General features: G+C 33.4%; 1 protein-coding gene across 1 annotated transcript in view; it reads left to right on the top strand.

Moving 5' to 3' along the window:
- LOC106104241 (ecdysone 20-monooxygenase) overlaps positions 1–20,708 on the top strand; it is a 36,334-nt gene that overhangs the window by 5,953 nt on the left and 9,673 nt on the right. The window contains exons 2-4 of the mRNA XM_013284223.1: positions 13,222–13,432; positions 13,736–13,934; positions 18,137–18,327. Of these exons, the coding sequence (XP_013139677.1) occupies positions 13,222–13,432; positions 13,736–13,934; positions 18,137–18,327 (601 nt within the window). The remainder of the gene's footprint in view (positions 1–13,221; positions 13,433–13,735; positions 13,935–18,136; positions 18,328–20,708) is intronic.

The following is a 20,708-nucleotide window of genomic DNA, read 5'->3' as shown; positions in this document are numbered from 1 at the left end:
TTCCTTAAATTGCTTTGCAATAACGTCTTTATAAGATTTAGCCAGGATTGTTGCATCCTCCTATATAACGCATGTTAACGAATATAACCAAATGGTTAAGAGTGACCTGGTAGGGGGGTTCGAGTCTACCATTCGACTATTCTATTTATCGAACCACCACTACACACACTACTTGTATTTATCTTTTAATTGGTTATAACTTATTGTAAATTGTGAATCTGTTATTTTTCAATAAATTATTTCAATTATTCTCATGAAAAATATTTACTAACATGAAACATATCTTAGCACGTGCTTTAAGTTTAGTTGAAATACTTAAGAATGATGTTGTACTCGTAAAATGAAAAATCGTTAAATAAACATCTTCCACTTTGTAGGTTAAAATGATAATTATATTAACAAACAGAACAAAACTGACATTAAAAATTTCATTATGTTTATGGTCTGGTGATTTAAAACGGTACTTAAATTTGTTTTAAGTGGCAACCCCAATAAAAATGGTATTAAACCACAGACGGATTTTCATTGGATTGAAATTTTAATATACTGTTCCTGTGAGGCTTCATCCACATGCAGTTATAAAAAATGTTCACATTCCCACAAACTTTCAATTGCAAATGTCAAAATTCTCAAATGACAGCAAGGTCCTTGCCATTGGCTGAGAATTTAAGTGACTATGGCAACTTTGCTTCTTTGCTGTTGTTGGCTTGTTTTTGTCCTTTTTTTAACAGAGCTATTTTTTCCTAATTTACAGACCACCTATGCATGGATATTTGTAGCTTGAAGTGTGTCGTAAGAGCAAGGGTTATTATTAAAATAAGAAATGATTTGGTTGCTGACAATTGTATACCAAGGAGTTGTGTTTTGGCTTTATTAGATCACTAAAGATTTATTTGGACATCAATCTACGCGTCCGTTATGTATATGTTAGGGTGGGTTTACACTGTCAAGTAAAGCAGTAAAGTATACTAGAGTGTATGTGGACTGGCTTCGCGGTATGGAACAGAACTTGTTCTGATTTTTATTATTTCTACAAGTTATAAGTACGACATAGTGTAGACCTACCGCAACTTTATGACGATCCCGTAAAAATTACGGAAACCTGTGGTAGGGTAAGAACATCTGTTGCCAACTGCGTTAGCGTGACTGGAGAAATTCCATCATTTCAGAGAAGACTGGCGTGAAGAGTATTTATTGTATGTTCTGTTTAGTAAAGGTTCTAGAGTCTTTTTCCCTTCTTCTTCCTATACGTATTCTTCTATTATTGTGAATGACTGGGAAGATCAACAGGAATAAACATGTGAACGATATCTAAGTGCTTTCTTCGTTTCACTTATGACATCATATTTCTTAAACAAATGTATTGTCATAAATATTTACAATTTTATACGTTATCACAACTAGTCAAATTCCATGTTGATTAAGTAAAGACCAAGACATACATAAATCATATCGTAATGTTTACTTAACATTAACTTAGGGACAGTTTATTGCGTCGTAGAATGAATAAGTCAAATACAAGAACCGAATGTTTACTATTTCGTATTAACAATGATAAGTATAATAGTGTTGTTTCCTAGCAATGAATGTAAAATTATCAAATTATTTTTTTAAGTAACTTTAGGTCCAACAACTATTATACCACGAGAAAGTTACGTATGTAGATCATACGGAAGTAATTTAGGCTGTATTTTTTATTAATTAAATATTTAAATTTAGCTAAACGAAGCCAGGTACGCATAGCTAGTTATATTGCATAGGTAGACTTCTACACTACATTTCCTGATCCAGTTAAGAATTAAAAAAAAAATAGAGAACCAAATTCTTTCGAACGAGTATTATCATTTCATTGAAACGTTACGTCGCAATAAAAAGAAAAAATAAACAACTTTGATCATTTGTGTGTGGCGTCGTTTAAACTGGTAACGAAAACTACCCCATTAGTATGTTAAATCGATTGCCGAACCGGTCGTAATCGTTGATACGAAATTTTCGTGTCGACTACGCGCCTACTTGCCTTGAACCTGAGAAGGACGAGGCATTGTAGACCCACTAGTCGCTTTAATATACAATGCAATTCACCTTCCGATGTTTATCTACTAGCTGCTGTCCGCGGCTTCGTTCGCCAGTAATTAAAAAACATAAGTACCTTGTCTTTACTTTTTAATGTATTTTATGCGTTCTTCCAGGTTACGTTTTATTTTTTTTTTACTGGATTTCGTACAAATTTGTTCCTCCGTTTCGGAGCTAACTCGTAGTAAATATTCTTCCGTGAATCCCCAATTATGCATTTAAAATATTACTAAGGTCTATCTATCTCTGGACATGCAAAGCGTATATAAATCGTTTATCAATATCTTGCAAAGGAATAGTGAAAATCGTAGCGTTTTATCTCAGATTAAATTTTCTCGAAGGTTCGTTTTTAAAACTTTCGAAGTTGATGACAAACATATTGCTCCATGATTAACAGTGTTTATCTGGCACTTTATACGACTTTATGTATTGCGTTGATTAAAAAAAACATAAAATGAACGCGTAAATAATCTATATTTATGCGTAGCACATCTACGGATTTAAGGTTAGTCTTTTCGATTTAACACGAAAAACACTAAGGGAATGTCTATGTGATCATTTATCTCCGATTGTAGCTAATAATCCGCAATGAAGGTACTTGGTACGTTTGAAAGCGTTTTTTCGCTGGTATTACAGTGAGTTGATTAATTAAGTTCGATATTTCGATATGTCGCCTGAAGGTACGTAGGGAAGCGTATGCGTAGTGGTATAGTGACACATATCCGATGCGGAGAGACAGACGGAGACCGGGCGACCTTCGCGACACAAAACGAACATCGAGCGCCGACGACGCCGCGTCGGGCTGCGGGGAAGCTGCGCCCTATACGTATACACTGTACCAAATCAACACAAACATTGTAAACAAATTGTACACTTTTAGCAAAAAATAGTTTGATACATACAGTATTTGGACAATAATTATCTTACTTGTTTCTTATATTATAAATGCTAAAGTTTATAGCCTAAACGGTTGAACGGATATCGATGAAATTTGACATAGACGTAGAGTATAGTCTGGTAGAACACATAGCCTACTCACTTTTGTTTTTTTTTTAATTCCACGCGGACGAAGTCGCGAGCGAAGGATAGTGTTATCTAAAATACAAAAGGATAGCTATTTAGAATAATTACATGATTTATAACACAGATATATAATAAGTATTATTTTTAGTATAATAACTGGCCATAGAGAATACACACACCTTTTGGAATTAAAACAAAACAATGAGAGAAATAGCTTGCAAAGTGATACGAACGATGTAACAATAAAATTGATTGTGCTCCTCTAAATATTGCTTATAACAATTAATGTTTGCGTGACGAAGAAGAATCTAGTTTGCTCTTATTAATCTTATTTATATTGATCTAATGAAAATATTATATTGCATAAATATATTAACTGTAAAATAATGTACGTATAGTCTTTTTGTAATACGTGGTTGAGATTTTATTATTGTAAGAATTTTTGTCTCTGACGTAATTTTAAAGTCGCATATTCTTACATAAGTAAAAAAGCTAATTAAGATTCGGGAACAAACTATTAAACTTATATCCTTGGCGCTGTAACACTTGAAAAATATTAAATTGGCAACAAGTACGTTCATTAACATAAAAGACATGATATTAAAACGATTTCGAGAAGATTTATTTTGTATGAATTTGGCTCAAAAGCGGATACAGGATGTTTCCATGGCTTTTATTTTTTATTTCTCTTTTATGCTCGAAATAGGTTTATAGTTACGATTTAATTGATTATTAAATTCTAATTAGTATCTTATTTATTTACTTCACACTTGAGACTTTTTTCAACATGTTTACATTTAATCGGATTGTAAAATAAGTTAATTGGTTCCTATGTTGTTATCTAAATAGATTAAAATCACAGAAGCAATAATAAAAGTCGATAGATAGCTATAACACTGGTTGGTTGATCACAAGTACTTTTCCCCCTTTCTTTTGTCATGTATCCAATCTGTTCGATACTCGTCAAGGGCGCCTCAATTTCGCAATATAAACTTGATTTGTCACTTTGTCTTCGTACCCGATACATCCATAAATACTTTGTTACATAAGAAACGAAGACTGGCTAACATATCAACGTTGAATCTAAAATACTGGGCTTAAAAACTAGATAGCATTTCATAGATATTTCTTTTATGTAGGCGAGAAAGTATATTTTTTAATTTTTCAAAACTGAAATTCCTTGCCATTGTTATGTATAGTCCTGTTTATTTTGTCATAAACTAGTTGATGTTACACTACAGCAGTAAATGAGTTATTTGTAGTGTATGAGAATGGTATACAATGCTGGAGTAATCAATTAAAATTGCCGATGAACTTTGTGAACCGGCCTCGATAAACGCGGAAGAGGTTGCTAGTTGCCACATATCGGGTGGCGGTAGTATAGCGAGCCTTCAAACTACACCTTGTCGTCGGCAATGTGTTTACAGATAATTATAACTTTCACAAATCAACTTGTAATCCTTGTATAAAGATTTTTAATGCCAACTAATTGATTTATATGAAAAATAACTTGAAAACCCAATTTCCACCGCGGCAGATACGCGGAGTGGTCTGATTTGCTCTGTTTGTTTTGAACAATCGTAGCTACATCTTTGGATATAGTATGTGAGTCTTTTATAAACGTATTCGACTAGCCGCTAATTGGAAAAGGCACTGATTGGCTTGCGAAGCAATAACTATAGTCGTGACAAAATTACAGGCCAATTTTGATAGCTGTCAAACACATTCACTGGCCAATAAATGAATTAGCTTCACAAGATTTCTTTTAACTTTTAAACCCCAATTATATACTGGTTAGATTTCCAGGAGCTGTGATAAAGATTTTTGCATATTTTAGCACCACATAAACTACCTGTTCGTGCCTGGCTTAATTTAAATATTGCACGATAAATATAACCCATGAAATATAAATATAACTTTGCGTAATGTGGCTTTCTAATTTACAACTTATTGACCGACTTCCCAAAAGAAGGAGGTACTCAATCCGTTTGTATGTTTTTTTTATGTGTGTTATACTGTAAAAGTTTATTTTTGTTTTTGCCAATATTTGTTTTCAAATTTTTATGTACAACATTTTGAATCCCAATTTGGGCGTTCACAGCTCAATTTCAGATCTTACTAAACATTATAAATGCGAAAGTTTCGATGGACGGATGGATGGATGGATGTTTGTTTAAGTTTGTAGCCTAAACGACTGAACGGATTTCAATGAAAATTGGTATAGGTGCAGAGGATAGTCTAGAAGAACACGTGGGCTACTCACTTTTGTTTTTATTAATTCTACGCTTACGAAAGCTTATAACTAATAAAAATTAAAATTGACGTGGAAATTCGAAACACAAGACAGTCACTAATTATATAATAAATTCAATTGTTTATTCAAAATCGAAAAATTAATATTATAACTAATATCGAACAATAAAACTGGCCGCTCTAATATTGTCTGTACCTGTACAATGGTGTGAATAAAATAGTTCACTAAACGTTTTTTTCTCATGTCTGCGTCCGTCGGTTTCTTTGTATCTAGAGATGGATTTTTAGATAATACTATGCAAATGTGAATTAATTATTATTGTGATCAACTCAAGCCGTTTCGCGGTAAGTAGCAAAAAGTTTATTTGGAATTAAACAGATAATAAAAGTGTTATAGAATAAAAATGAAGAGCTATTAAAAACAAAATAAGACGGATTGGCGTTTTAATGCATGTTAATTTTATACCATTAGTGACTAAATTGAATGATTATTATGTTTGCAACTGTAATTTCAGTGTGGTCCCATTTATTTTAGTTTTTTAATTCGCTTTGCCACCGACTCCTAAACCATTATCAAAAATTATTAGTTTTACCATACTTTTGTGAAATCGCTTCATTTTGTTTATCTGTTTGTTGATTATATTACAATGTTTTTATAGTAACATCTGTTTGTTTAATTTTTTTTCGCTGGACAAGAGTGTTGAGTAAATGTTTGTATGGAACATGCAACAAATACGTACTGTACAAAGTCATATAAAATAGTTAAAGAAAGCGTAAGTTCTCAATAACTGTAGAAAAAACCGACAATAAAACTAACGATTGTTTTACTTCGATTTATATTGCACAATATTAGAAGCGGAATTTGCTCTCTTATTGTTTATAAATCTGAACTTCTCAAATCCAATCGACTGATAAAATGAATCAATTTCTTTGTTTTCTTTAGCTTAAAACCATTAAATACTTCCATAAGCTTTAGTTTTAGACCGACTTCCCAAAAGAAGGAGGTATTCAATTCGTCTGTATGTTTTTTTTTTTTAATATTCTGTAAAAGAAATAAACATGTCTATTTATACGACGTGATAAATTAAAATAACAAATTAGAAATTAACATCATGCAAATAATAAAACATGAATAAAGATACATCTAAGAATGGCCGATGTTTCCAAATGAATATTTTCGCATGATCAATTCTGATACAGGACGCATATGAACATTAAAGGATACGCTTTAGGCAAAAAGCTTTTGCTTTTTACTTATTTTATTCTGAGAAATGCGAGCAAATTTTTGGCAAGTCTGGCGCAGGACCTTGTAGGTAGATTAGGAAACTGGTTCTTTTCGGGAATTGTGCTTTTTAAATATCTTATTAAAAAACCTTCTTACCGCCTGTCACTCAGAAAATGATCTTCAAAGGTTAGTTGCAAATTATTCATAACATTTGCTATCGACTATACATCAAATGGAATTTTAGTAGGTTTATTAGTTTTTGGTCTATATAAAAGTGGTAGTTAATAGAGTGGTGCTTTTAAACTGTCAGCGGCAAAAAATATTTTATGATATAAAGGATATAGACACAAATTAAGACATAAAATGGTAGACATTTTTATATTTTAAAGATTAATATATTCTGTTCTATTTCACATAAACATTTTCGCGTATAATTTCTAGTTATTTAAAAATGAAGATGAACACGCGATGGCCATTTTTACGAGTTTTTTGACCTAGGCGAGATCTTTCGTCGAGTGAAACGGATTTGATAATGTTCGTACAAGATATTGAAATATCAAACGGTCTCCGGGAAGATAACCTTAACCGAAATAGTTATATAAAAACTCTTTTAAAATCAACAAGTTACTTTTTAATCGGTTTATATGTCAATTTTATGCCAATAGCAAAGTAATGTAATGACATACGAATGGTTCGGAGAAAGCGGTATATAGTACTACGATCTAGTCTTAGATTCTAGAATACCAAGTAATTTTTATAATATTTTGCGTATTTTATAACAAACATCGATTGTGGTCAGCGCATATACGTTCCCAACGAGGGCTTCGGCGCCTCCTGAAGTTAGGGTGACAAGGCCATAATCTACAACGGAAAGTGAGGGTTGATTGTGTAAACACACACAAATGTGTTTGAATTTTTTCGCCGACATGTGGAGGTTGTAATGTTTTCCTTCACCTACGTCGGATAAATATACATATGGAATTTAAAAAAAAAACACATTATTAGGTGGGGATCGAACTTGCCCGTGTAGATTTCGGTCCAGTCCAGTGAAGCGTGCAAACTGTGCCATTGCTCAGTGTGTCGCAAGATAATTTCGTTCAAGTGCAAATTAGAAGATGGTACAGCAGTTTCTCTTCTGTTATTGCAATATGCAGATCATGTAAAAAATATCAATAACAATAACTAGTTTTAAAATAACTGTTACAGATGAGTTGCAAATATCTATTACCAGATAATCAAATGTGTAAATACCAACTTATTAATAGTGCAATGTTTTATTGTGCAAAGTGTAATAGTGCAAAGTTTTTTCTTAAAGATACAATATATTGCAAATTACACCAACATGACACGTAGACAATGATAGTACTCTTTGCAATGAGGTATCGTCTTGCCTTGGTATATTTCCGCCATAACGAAGCTATTCTATAGAGCTATTCGTAGAAAGTTACTGTTTCTGATTGTTCTCGGATCGGTAACTTTAGTTAAATGTTTCACCTTTTATACTCTATAGTTGCTAACATAAGTATTGAAATCTGGCAAAATTAATTACTCGTGTTATTCTGCTTAATTTTTTTTTTATAATACGAGGTGGCAAAAGAGCAAACGTGACCTGAATCCACCGAAATGGAAAGCGACCGCTGCCCAAAAACATCCGCTATTGTACATGTGTTGCTTACCCTAATTGACGGAGGAGGAGACACACAAAAAGAGGACATTTCCCCTTCCTATTGCATCTCCTTCACCGTCCAATCCACTTTTTCCTCCCATCCTTTTCTCTTAAGAAAAGGGTGGAAAGGAAAAGGGACTAAAATTAGACCTCCGGCACCACACTCATCAGACGAAACGCGGAGTTGCTTCCACTTCACGCCTGTTTTCTGTGTAGTCGTGGTATTACACCGGGCGAGCCGGCCCATTCGTCCAAAGATGTTAAAGCGGGCTCTACCACTGTTATAATGTTAAATTTAACGATATGTTTATAACGACAAATATTTACAAAGTTATTACATTAAAATTATGTATTCTTTTAACACGTTATCCATTTTCTGGAATATAAAAGAAATGTGAATGAACTGTTCAGAAGTTGCTTACCTAATGTGCTTATCATGCGAAGTAATGTAATACAAAATGTAAACATTCTAATAAAAGATTACATATTTGTTTAAGGCAAATAAAAATTATTTGCGAATTACTAAATAAAGATACGGTTTTAATCTTACTTCTTACTAACTAATATTATATAAAAGTTTAGATTGTTGGATGGATGGATTGATGTTTTTTAGACTTTGTAGACTAAACTGCTGAACGGATCTAGATGTCATTTGGCACAGATGTAGAAGAACACATAGGCTACATACTTTTTTTTATTTCACGTTGACGGAGTCGCGGGCGGTATCTAGTATATTATAATACTGTCTACGATATTACATTTTACAAACTGCAACAAACTGTGATTTAATAACCTTTGTGTTATTAATGTTAACTGTCTTGTAATTTTTAATTGAAACGATTTAAGATTATATCTATAAGATGTAATTTTTTTTTCTAATTAAAATATTACGTAACTAACTACTACTACTAGCTAACTACTACTAGCAAACTAACTAACTATCTAACTACTACTAGCAAACATCCAATTCATTTTCATTATAAAATTTCAAATAGATACAATGTAGAAGTACTATTCTTGTAGTAACATTCATTAAGGCATAGGAGTTGCAATCCTAGAGCTAATCCTATCCCTAACCTGTTTGTATGTTCGCGGATTGTTTATATTTTGCTCGTTTTAGTGATGTTATTGTAATAAAATAACAAGTATGGTTAAGTAGCGTAATCATTGCAATGCGCTGCTGAGTGTTGACTAATCAAAGTCGGCCGGAGCCTCGGTCATAAATTGGCATCATAACTGCGTTGCATTCGCTTACCAGTTTTTTTTTAATAGTTGAAACTTACGTACTAAAATATAATTAGTATAAAGGCTAATGTTAGTCGACTTAGGGGAGGTCGGTGGTAACCACAATTTAATTTATAGTGAGGATGTTTTTACACTAAAATATTTTTACGAATTCTCTATGATTTGTATTCGTTATGTTCTTGAAACGTTTTTTTACAAATATTACTATTTATAACGCGAGAAATAATTTTAATTTTTATAACATCATTACTAATTTTCATTTGATATGTTAATTTTGTTTAATATTTTTGTTTGTAATTTGTAATCTTGTGGTTTGTTGTTATTGGAGACATTAACCGCAAGGAAAGTGTTGTTGTCCCTGAACAGTGAACAGTTGTTGCCATATTGCCGGAAATTGTGCGACATATTCGTTAATAGCTGACATGATACATAAAACAAGACAATTATCTCTCAATTTCAATTTGAATTACTTATTAAAATACATTTATTAACGAAATAAAAAAGGCTGTTCCGAAAACAATGTTTTTAATTTTAAAATTTACTATTTAATGAGTAGAACAAGTATTATATATTATAATAATATATTTGAGTAACAAAAAATGCTTTGAAAGTTACCGGTTCGTTTTAATAAAATTCATATTAATTTTACAATAACATCATATTTTAAATATCAAACCAGCATGTAACTAGATGACCGGTAAATGACGAAACGATTATTTTAGCAAAACAATTTATGTCAGCTATTTTGATAATTTAATTAGCTTTAAGAGAAATATGCACAAACAATAACAACATAATGTTGTCTTGAAGATTTATTGGATGTGAATTATTTCGGCACATCTCTTGACCTTGGAAGTTATTTTTATGTATGTGAGAAGACATGAATACGATTGTCTTTAATCATTGGTTTGTATATATTTGACAGTACTTGAGATCTAAATTATTGTATTCATTATAGGTCTTGCATGAGTCTAAATGTAAGCATCTTGAAATTTCAATTTTTAGGTTATACCTTTTAATTTTTATAAAGAAATTTACAAGTGAACGTTCATGCTTGTTTTGATTTATTTTGATTAGAATTGCTGTCTATCATATATTCTAGAATATTCTTTCTATTTCGTTAGTACAATTGCATGTAAGTACAATCAAATTCCTTACTAAGGCCGATGGTTTAAATAAAGTATCAGTGCAATGTGTTTATTTGAATTTTCTATTTTAACACAGACAGACACCCAGACAAGAACTTTTTAGATGTCTAAAGTCGTCCCCGTCGATGTTCCCTTGAGTTATGTTACTTTTTGTTAGGACATTACAACGCAAGCTAAATTGGCGCGCTTTTGCACTACATTTTGTTCAAGGCAAAAAAAGATGGCGGCCACATTGTCGATTCAAATCGCAAAATTTAACATTTTAGTTACGCATAAATACTGCTTTATTTTATTTATTATAAGTTCCTATATGGGCACTAAAATGATATTCATGTAACTTTTTAAACGAGTTAAATTCCTAAAAAAATAAATCAGTATTACCTATTTAAGAAATAATATCATCACCTAATGAAAGTAACTAAATTACTGACTTGTAGTATTGTTTAGTCTACATTTTTACAAATATTTTGTATCGATTTCATTATTCGTAGAATCGATAACATAGGAGTTATTTGATATCCATTAAATATTGCAACACTTCCATTCAATAACAATTTGCTGAGCTTTGTACGACACACTCAAAATGTAGGTATGTAATTCAATTGCGTCGTAATTGATGTTAAAGGCGATTACCGAACTGCAGAATTGTTGAAGTAAAAATAATACATTTATTTATACCCCTATTACGTATCTAATGGAAAGAAGTTAGGTTATGTCAGGTTTTGTAGAATTGTTAGCTTTTTAACTTTTTCTAGGAAAACGTATCGGCTAATACATAATAACCGTAAACTATTTGAATGAAGTTCAGAATCTTGTCCGACTTTCTCTCCTCTCGATTTTGTCTTATTGTTTTGTCATTTTTTGTTAGCCCATTTTCTTTTGTGCAAACTCAAGGCTTGTCAATCCCATTCCGCTTTTCGGATCGATCGTAAATTCCATTTCACTATTATTTTTTTTATATTTAACTTAATTTGGTGGCTTCGAGAGTATTATTTTTACCATCCTAGTGTTTGTAATTATGACATGTTTACAGTTATCCAGCCTATCCGTTACCGTAACTCGAGGCTGAGGGTGATTTACGAGCGATACGCGATCGCAAGTCATCGGCATACCGACACCTCACTCGTCAGATCCCGTTAATTTTCGATTCATTTCATAGCAATTTGCACTTGTGATGCAATGACCGCATGAAAGAACTGATTGATCGATACAGATATAAATTCCATCTAGTACAGTTATATTTATGTATTACCTTTTGTATTAATGGAGATAACGTTATGATTCTACACTCTTTTAAATAAAAACATCTAGTTATATAAATTGGTGCATAGGGACACTACAACGCCCCGTGGCCACGAGTTCCTACTCAACAAATATTAGAAAAAAAAAGCCGAACAAACAGACCTAATCGTAATAAGTCAACATGCTTATTTAATAATTAAAAACAAACATTTGAGTTTTCCCATTACAGTAAGAGATGTTGTGAAATCATATCCGATGGTTGAAAAGATGAGATAGATGATAAAAGCGATCAATCGGCTGATCTGACGGACACTCATCGTGAAGTGCATATTGGGGCGTAGCGCTGCCTGTAACCGAACGGTTACGTAACGTCAATGTCAAGATTGCTGCGTTAACCAACAAAGGTTAACAACCTCCTACTAAACATTCGACTTAAACACGTTCTGATGAAAAAAATGTAAGAACGACATTCATTCATAAATACGAGATTATTTTCGTTTGAGATTACGCGTAATTTCTAAAAATAAATTATTTAATGTTTTTTTTTTATATTTTAGAAATATGGAGGTTTGTCTATAGGAAGTAAATAAACGTAATATTTATTTTCTTCTCTTTCTTAGGTTTCTGTGCTTTTTATTTTCTTATTGTTGGTCTCCGTCTGATTAGCGCTAGACGCATATCAATTAATTATGTTCTATCATGGATGATTAACCTTTGCTTAGAATGGTCATCTACGGGCGTACGATGTTCTTTTGAATTGTGAAGTTACTTTGCAAGGGTCTTACCGTCCTCCTACGTCCTTACGTTGTGCACCAATTTCCGCATAATACGTAAGACTTAAATAACTTCCGTTTAAAAAAATCTCTCCATTGAGATTATTCCTCAAACAACCAAAGCAAGAATGGAACAATGTAAAAGCCTTCATGCTTAAATCAACAACAAAAGCCAATAAGAAAAGTCTATTAGAATAGTAATTGGAGTATTTTTTTATCTTTTGTAAATGTACTACTTCTGTAAACACTTTAGACGATGTTTTAGTCTATATATTTATATTATGACTAGCTGTCGCCCGTGAGTACGTCCGCGGAATTAGTAGCTTATCCTATGCTCTATTTCAAGCTGTAATCTATCTCTATTCCTAATTTTATCTAGATCCGTTCAGCCGTTCCAGAGTTACGAGACAAAGAACATCCATCTATTGAAACTTTCGTATTTATAATATTCGTAAGAAGTACCATAAGACTAAAAAGTTGAAGAGGCATGAAGTACGCGTTTACGGATCTGCCATCTTGTACTATGAAAAGTTATGGAAACTCTTTTTTAATTAAAATGTTATTTGTCAACAGAGTAGTCCTCCTCCACTAGTGGACTGGTCGGGGGTGCCTACACTGGTGTTGGTGTTGGTCGCAGTGCTGATGGCGGCGACTGCCCTGCTGGGGCGGCAGCCAGACCGCAAGCAGATACGGCTACCCGGCCCTCCCGCACTGCCGCTGCTCGGCACGAGGTGGCTCTTCTGGAGTCGGTACAGGATGAATAAACTGCATGAAGCTTATGAAGGTTAGACAATCTAAGATTTTTTTTTTGAAATCACAGTAATTAAGAGACAAATCATAGTTTTTCTTAACGTAAGTAATGTGGTCTGTCGTATTACTCTCGCAATGTATGTGTCGAAGAAGTATAAGACCTCTTTAATAATGATGACAAGAAACGGTTGGAATAAAAAATATACTAGTTTTTTAGTAGTTACTAATGCTTAACAGGAATGATTAAATATCTGTGTATTAATTTAATATAATGCGTGTCGAGATGTCCCTATCACTAACCAACATCTCGCCGTCACAATGAGATATTTGCACGCAGACATGTTCAGGCGGTACGGGCCGATCTTCGCGGAGACGACGCCAGGGGGCGCGGTGGTGGTGTCGATAGCTGAGCGCGCGGCGCTCGAGGCTGTGCTGCGGAACTCCAACAAGAAACCCTACCGGCCACCAACAGAGATCGTGCAGGTCTACCGCAAGAGCAGGCCCGACAGATATGCCACCACTGGACTTGTTAATGAGTAAGTATTGTTTAAAGATTGTCTACATTAGAGGGGGGTGTAACGGGGCGTAAGGGGGATGCGAGTGGAAGCATTGCGCCGCCGAGATATTTGAAAAGACGTATACTACTCACTTACTTGTTGCATGGATTATCGATTAGTAGTATGACTGCCGAATTTAATCGTTTAAGGGAGAACTTTAGTATGCGTGCCAGGTTTATAAGTCTGTATAATATTATAGGTGTTCATACATATTAGTGCCAAGCTCGTATTAATTTATGTTACCCACACTGGGTCAAGAAATATCTATAAGTTATTCTATAATTAGCATTTATTTATAAAGAGTAATTGATTACATTTACCGTAAGCACTACGTATTTGTGCCCGTTAACCAAGGCCTATTCTATCTAGACTCGCTAAACCAGCCCAAGTTAACCTACATCTAGGTTAAATAGTTAGTTAACGGTTAATCGAACTTAGCTGGATTTCCTTGAGTGTGTTACACCTCCATGTTTGGTTGCTAAGCGACTTTACTTAAGTTGTGTTTCTAAGTAAGAAACTTATGTCCATATCATTCGTTTATACTGTAACAAGAATAGTCTAACACTTCATTACTAAATTAGAACACACCAAGTACGTTCAGTTGTTTTTCCACACTTGGTATAGAAACTTTTTGCAGTTTTATCAAAAGAGGTTGCACTCTATGCCGATTTTTTAATTAAAAGTTTGTTGTCATTTTTATCTTGTATAATTGAAAGAAATGTTTTATTATAGCGGTAAAACTAATTTTGTAACAACTATTTAAAAAAAAAAACAATAGTAAGGTGAGATCTATTTGGCTGAAAAGCTAAAAACACTTCACAATCTACAAAATTGGCATTGGTTATTGGGAAAACAAAATATACATACTGTCAAACTCCTATTATCCACGATCAAAGTGAGTCTTAACTACATACAAAATAAATCATTCAATTTGTATCGAAACATTAATGAAATTATCAAAACGTTCCTCGAACAAAACAACACTAGACAATATACTGATTGGCGTACATATCTGCAATAACGAATGTCAAATGAAAGTGCTTTAAGCAGTATTAAGGCCAATGTTAAGCAATAAATCACGAAATAATCTCCGTCGCATTCTGAATATAGCAACAACAAACAGTCCCTTGCAGTATCAATAAATACTTTCGATAACACACTCAAACGAAATGTAATTATTCGACTTAATCATTGTTAATTAAGAGAGTCGGTGGCTTAGTGATTTAAGCACTTGACTAGTAATCTACAGGTCTTGGGTTCGAATCCCGCCATGTACCAATGTGATTTTCGATTTTTCAAATTTTCATAAGTACATAATTTACCCGACGTTCTTACGGTGAAGGAAAACATCGTGATGCAACCTGCACATATCGGCGTAGAAATTCAAAGATATGTGTGAAGTCGACCAACCCGCAGTGGGCCAGCGTGGTTGACTATGGCCTAAACACCCTTATTTAGGGTAGGCTCCGAGCCCCTCGGTGGGGACATATAGTGAGCTGGTGGTGATGGTGGTGGTGATTGTTAATTAAGAGAGTCGGTGGCTTAGTGGTTTAAGCACTTGACTTGTAATCTACAGGTCTTGGGTTCAAATCCCGCCATGTACCAATGTGATTTTCGAATTTTTCGAATTTCCATATGTACATAATTTACCCGACGTTCTTACGGTGAAGGAAAACAACGTGATGCAACAAGCTTATATCGGCGAAGAAATTCAAAGATATGTGTGAAGTCAACCAACATGCAGTGAACCAGCGTGGTTGACTATGGCCTAGTCACCCTAACATAGGGTAGGCTCCGAACCCCTTAGTGGGGACATATAGTGAGCTGGTGATGATAATGATTGTTAATTAATTAAAGAACTGACAAGATTTTTTTAAGTCTATCAGTCAGTATAATGTAATGTTATATGATATGCCAATATAATGCGAATTCATTTTCGTGTCCAATTCAAATACTAGTGGAAATAAAAGATTTTCTTCTAATGATTTAGCTAGTTCTATTTAACAGTATTAGCAGACCTTAGTACGATGTTATGTAGCTTTTAAAATAACTTGTAAAATTAGAAATTCATGAGAATTACTTCAAATACGATTCTTATTTATCAAGATTAGAGCGTTCAAACAATTTTATAATATTGCATGGTCTTATTTCAACGTTATTATACAACGACTTTATAATAAATGGTAATGTGGATATTTTTTGCTTGCCAGTACCATGTGCGATGAAAAAAATAAGCTCGTGAGCTTTTTTATTAACGCTTGCAACAAAGTTCCGTGACAAGAGAAAGCTGTTTTGAAACCTAGTTATCTTTAATTAGAAATTGACAAGTTCATTGTACCATACTTTTCATATTAATCTATTCATTGCTTACTGAGTATTTGATAAAATTTCTAACTGTATCTCGCACGCCAGAAAAATAATCCAAAAGTTAAACGTTTTAATAAGTTACATAATCTTTAATCTACGTCATAGATTATTTTTTCTGCGCGGAACGAATCATAATTTCCTTTCAATTGTACCAAGTAAACATACGTTGGGAACTGAAGAGGTGTTATTAGCTACCGTGCGGTTTATACATTGGATAGGTAATTCAGACTGATGGAAGGAAATCAGGACGGATAAATATACTTGAAACTAGTTTGTGATGATATCGATGTGCAGACTAACCTGTGCTGTTAGTTTAAAATATCTCTTTTCTAGTAGAGTTTTAATCCAAATAGTGCATATTCTTAATCTATGGTTTTTGAGTTCGAACGTTAAAAACTCCTTATCTTTTCTAGAGAATAGTGTAACTAAGGGTTTTAGTAGTTTGATAAAGAGAAGGAAAAATAGTTCTCCAACGAAACTTAGAATTGGAATATCTATTTCATTGTCAATCGTCAAAATAATTAAATCGCAGGAGGAAAATGATAAATTATTCAAATAGAACATCATTGATATTTTGACGAGGTTTTATATTCGCCGGTCACGTAGCTATCTAAACCTTGACAGTGCCTCGACTAGTTTTTTCTACGACGTCCCGAATACCTAACTTCCTGCTACTCTGTACCCAAAATGTGAACAATGTAATAACCATAACAAAGGCCACGTTTGCGATAAGATTCTATTGTATATTTAGTCTTTGACGTTTTGAATAGAAGTTTTCGCAATTGTATATCGTTTACAATAAACACACACGTGAGGTCCTGTAGGTCAATTTTATGGTGAAATGATACTTCTTAGTCTTAGTGTTAAGATTGAACGTGGATTGCTACAAAAGAAGAGGAAGACCGAACAAAGTATGGATGGATTGTGTGAAAGAGGATCTGCTTAAAAAAGGAGTGGATTCAGATATGACGGCTGGTAGAGATGTATGGCAAGGACGGGTTACTTTAAGGACACATCTGTTACATGAGAGTGAAGGAGCAAGCATGAACGAAACATTTTTAAGTAAATTGTGCTATTTTTTAGTAGAAGACACTAAGTTACCATTACTGACCGTGAGACGATTAAATGTAGTAATTAGTGTTGTTCTAAGAAATTTTATAAATATCACTAAGTTTGTACTAAGTGTATGGAAACCCAGCGCTAACGGAAACATTCTAAGCGGGTTCTGATGGTTGAGGTCGATAGGAAATACGAACTGGGCTTTCACCAGTATTAACTGTTAGGTAAACGGGACTTAACCACTTAAACATTGGTGTTAATATAATACAATGTTGTGAAGACTCGGTTATCCGGTCTTCAGTTATCCAATGTAACCGCGATGTGTTGAAATCGTCGACTAATTCATGCGGTAGAACTTTATGCTTGACTAAATTTAATCATTACACTCCATGTCCTGTTCCATTCTAAGTGTAGGTAAAGCTAAGTAAAAGGGTGTAAGATTAAAATGCATTTTATTATATCCTGAGGTGGCAAACGATCAGCGGCTACCTAAATTAGCCGAAATAGCGATTAGCTACTGCCGCAAATTGACATTTACGTTTACACTTGTGTGTAGGCAACACTCTCCATTTCGTCGATTAAAGGTTCTAACCTAGGAGACGCACAGCAAGTGCAATAGCATTAATATCTATTCCCAATGAACCAATCTGATAGAAGGCAGTAAATCCCTAAAAAAATAGAACAGTATGTCTCTTGATACCCCACTAAGAGTAAGGGCGTTCGTTCGTTTGACTTAAAGCGTTCTTACCTTACAGACAAGGCGATAACTGGGTGCACTTACGCCGACACCTGACTTCGGAGATCACGAGCCCTCACACGATGCAGGGCTTCTTGCCGCAGCTGAACTGCATCTGTGACGACTTCATCCACCTCCTTAACTCCTGCCGCAGGCCTGATGGTACGGTCTACGGCTTCGAGCAGCTCACCAATAGAATGGGACTCGAATGTAAGTACTAGCAGAATATTGACTTATTAAAATTTGTCTTAGAAGAACGTTGAGTTGTATGAAACCGATGTCAGCGCCATCTAGCGGCTCCGATTGTAAATAAATATTTTTATGGACGCTATAGATAACAATTTCTCTGATTCCATTTCTATGGACAGCGGAACAACGAAAAAAATATATTTAATATCTTCTTACGACATCCAATTTAAATCAAATTACATTAATACTTTTGTTTTTTCCTGGAAATTATATTTCTAATTAAATAATTAATAGAGATAAAATTGTAATGTTGCAGAAAAACATTATTTATATGAACTGACGGCGTAATAATTAACCAAAGAATACTTAAACAATAAATTTATGATGAATAAGTTATCATGATTCCTTCCTGCAAAAATGTAATTGCTCTCTGTCTAGACGAAATAGATTATACCTAAATATAATTAAGGAATTCCTTTATGTTAGTCATTTAAAATCTAGATCGTAGATTCAAGCAAAACTGACTTGTTTTGACGCGAAATTTTATATTTATTATGCGATTTACATTTATACGTGTAACATTAGAACACGTTTTTAGTAAAAAAGATCAACCATAACTCATGAGATAATATAATGTATAATAATATTTTAAATTTACATACGTAGTGTATTAAAAATAGCTTAAGCACGCGACTCCGTCCGCGTGGAATTAAAAAAAAATAGTGCGCAGCTTATTGGTTCTTCCAGTCAACATCTATGTCGAATTTCATCGAGATATGTTCAGGTGCTTAGGCGGTAAACTCTAACAAACATCCATACATCTAAACTTTCACATTTATAACATTAGTAAGATTTTTACTTACCTTTGTGTTTAAATTGATGCTATAAACATATCTATTTATTATTTAGTTTATGATTAGAGCCTTATAAAAGTAAAACTGTTTAGATATGTTTGTTATAATTTCTTATTTTAATTAAATTCATACATCTTACTAATCTTATCTTATTAATATTATAAATGCGATAGTTTGGATGGATGGATGTTTGTTAGCGTTTGTAGCCTAAACGGCTGAACGGATCTCCATGAAATTTGGCACAGGTTTAGAGCATAGTCTGCAAGAACAAATAGGCTACTTTTTATCCCGGGAATAGTTACGGTTCCCGTAGGATTCATTAATTTAGTTTTTTAATGTTTACATGATCATTTTATTAATGAAATTTGGCACATAAATAAAACAAAGTCTGGAGTACACATGGCATAAGCTTCATCCCCGAGACATGTCCGGTTCCCGAGGGATACGTAGCTTTTTGTAATTTATATAGTTCGTATTTATGTTTTCTAATACCACGCGGACGAAGTCGCGGGCAACAGCTCGTAAGTTATATGTTGTTAATTTTGATGTCATTCTTAAGTTGGATTTTTTTACAACAATCAAAATAATACTTATCTCATTTTGATTTAATTACAATGAAATCTATGTTGCTTAAAATTTGTGATTGAAAATGATATTAAATTTAATTTAATTTGTTTTTAATTGAATTCCCAGCATGACATGTCGAGTCGTAATAAAATAGATTATCTATTAAACATACATAAACAATTTTTGTACATTTGTTATCTACATGTATCTTGGTGGCCATGTACACCCGTACACCATGACTCTTTTGTTCTCAAGGCTGTGTTTTTTTCATGTTAGCTTAAATCTTTTATGTTTTTATATATCACAACTATTTCCCGTTCTCACGGTAAAAACGTTAGTCTACCTTTTGGCCGCGACTTCGACCGTACGCAATTAAAAAAAAATGTACTTCCATACTAATATCAACATCTGTTCCAAATTTAATCGAGATCCGTTGAACGTTTCTGGTGATATCTTTTAACAAACATCCATCCATCCATCTAAATATTCGCATTTATAATATTAGTAAGATTTAATCTTGGTAAAAGCTAGTTTTTATAGATATTATATATTACCTATAAAATTGTTGATTTTAGTTATAAATTGAACAATGAGGTAAAACCCTATTGCATCACCAATTACGCACACAAATAATCAAAAACGGTTGGATTTCGGAAAGCATATACTGTAGGAAACGTTTTATTTAACCTTATTTTCGAAATTCAAAAGAAGCATATACTGAAAGCCCTTTGTTATATTTGTGTGTACAATTTAAATTTAAATATATCCAAATTTAAAAACAGAGATACGAAAATTCCAGAAATAGGGTCCACAATTTTCGACGATATGATCGTTTTCCGTTAAAACAACGCAACCCTGTTTGAACAAACATGCGAAAGGGGTCTTTTTGGTAGTTCCCCGCATTCAAAATATTCTTGCAATTCGGTCTGCACCTGCCTTTGTAACTCAAGGTCGAGGGAAGCAATTTCAAGTTTTGTCCCC

This window comes from Papilio polytes, unplaced genomic scaffold (assembly GCF_000836215.1).
Source record: "Papilio polytes unplaced genomic scaffold, Ppol_1.0 DF823691.1, whole genome shotgun sequence".
Classification (NCBI taxonomy): Eukaryota; Metazoa; Arthropoda; class Insecta; order Lepidoptera; family Papilionidae; genus Papilio; species Papilio polytes.
The sequence above is the reverse complement of the archived record's forward strand: the minus strand, read 5'-3'. Positions and strand labels throughout refer to the sequence as shown.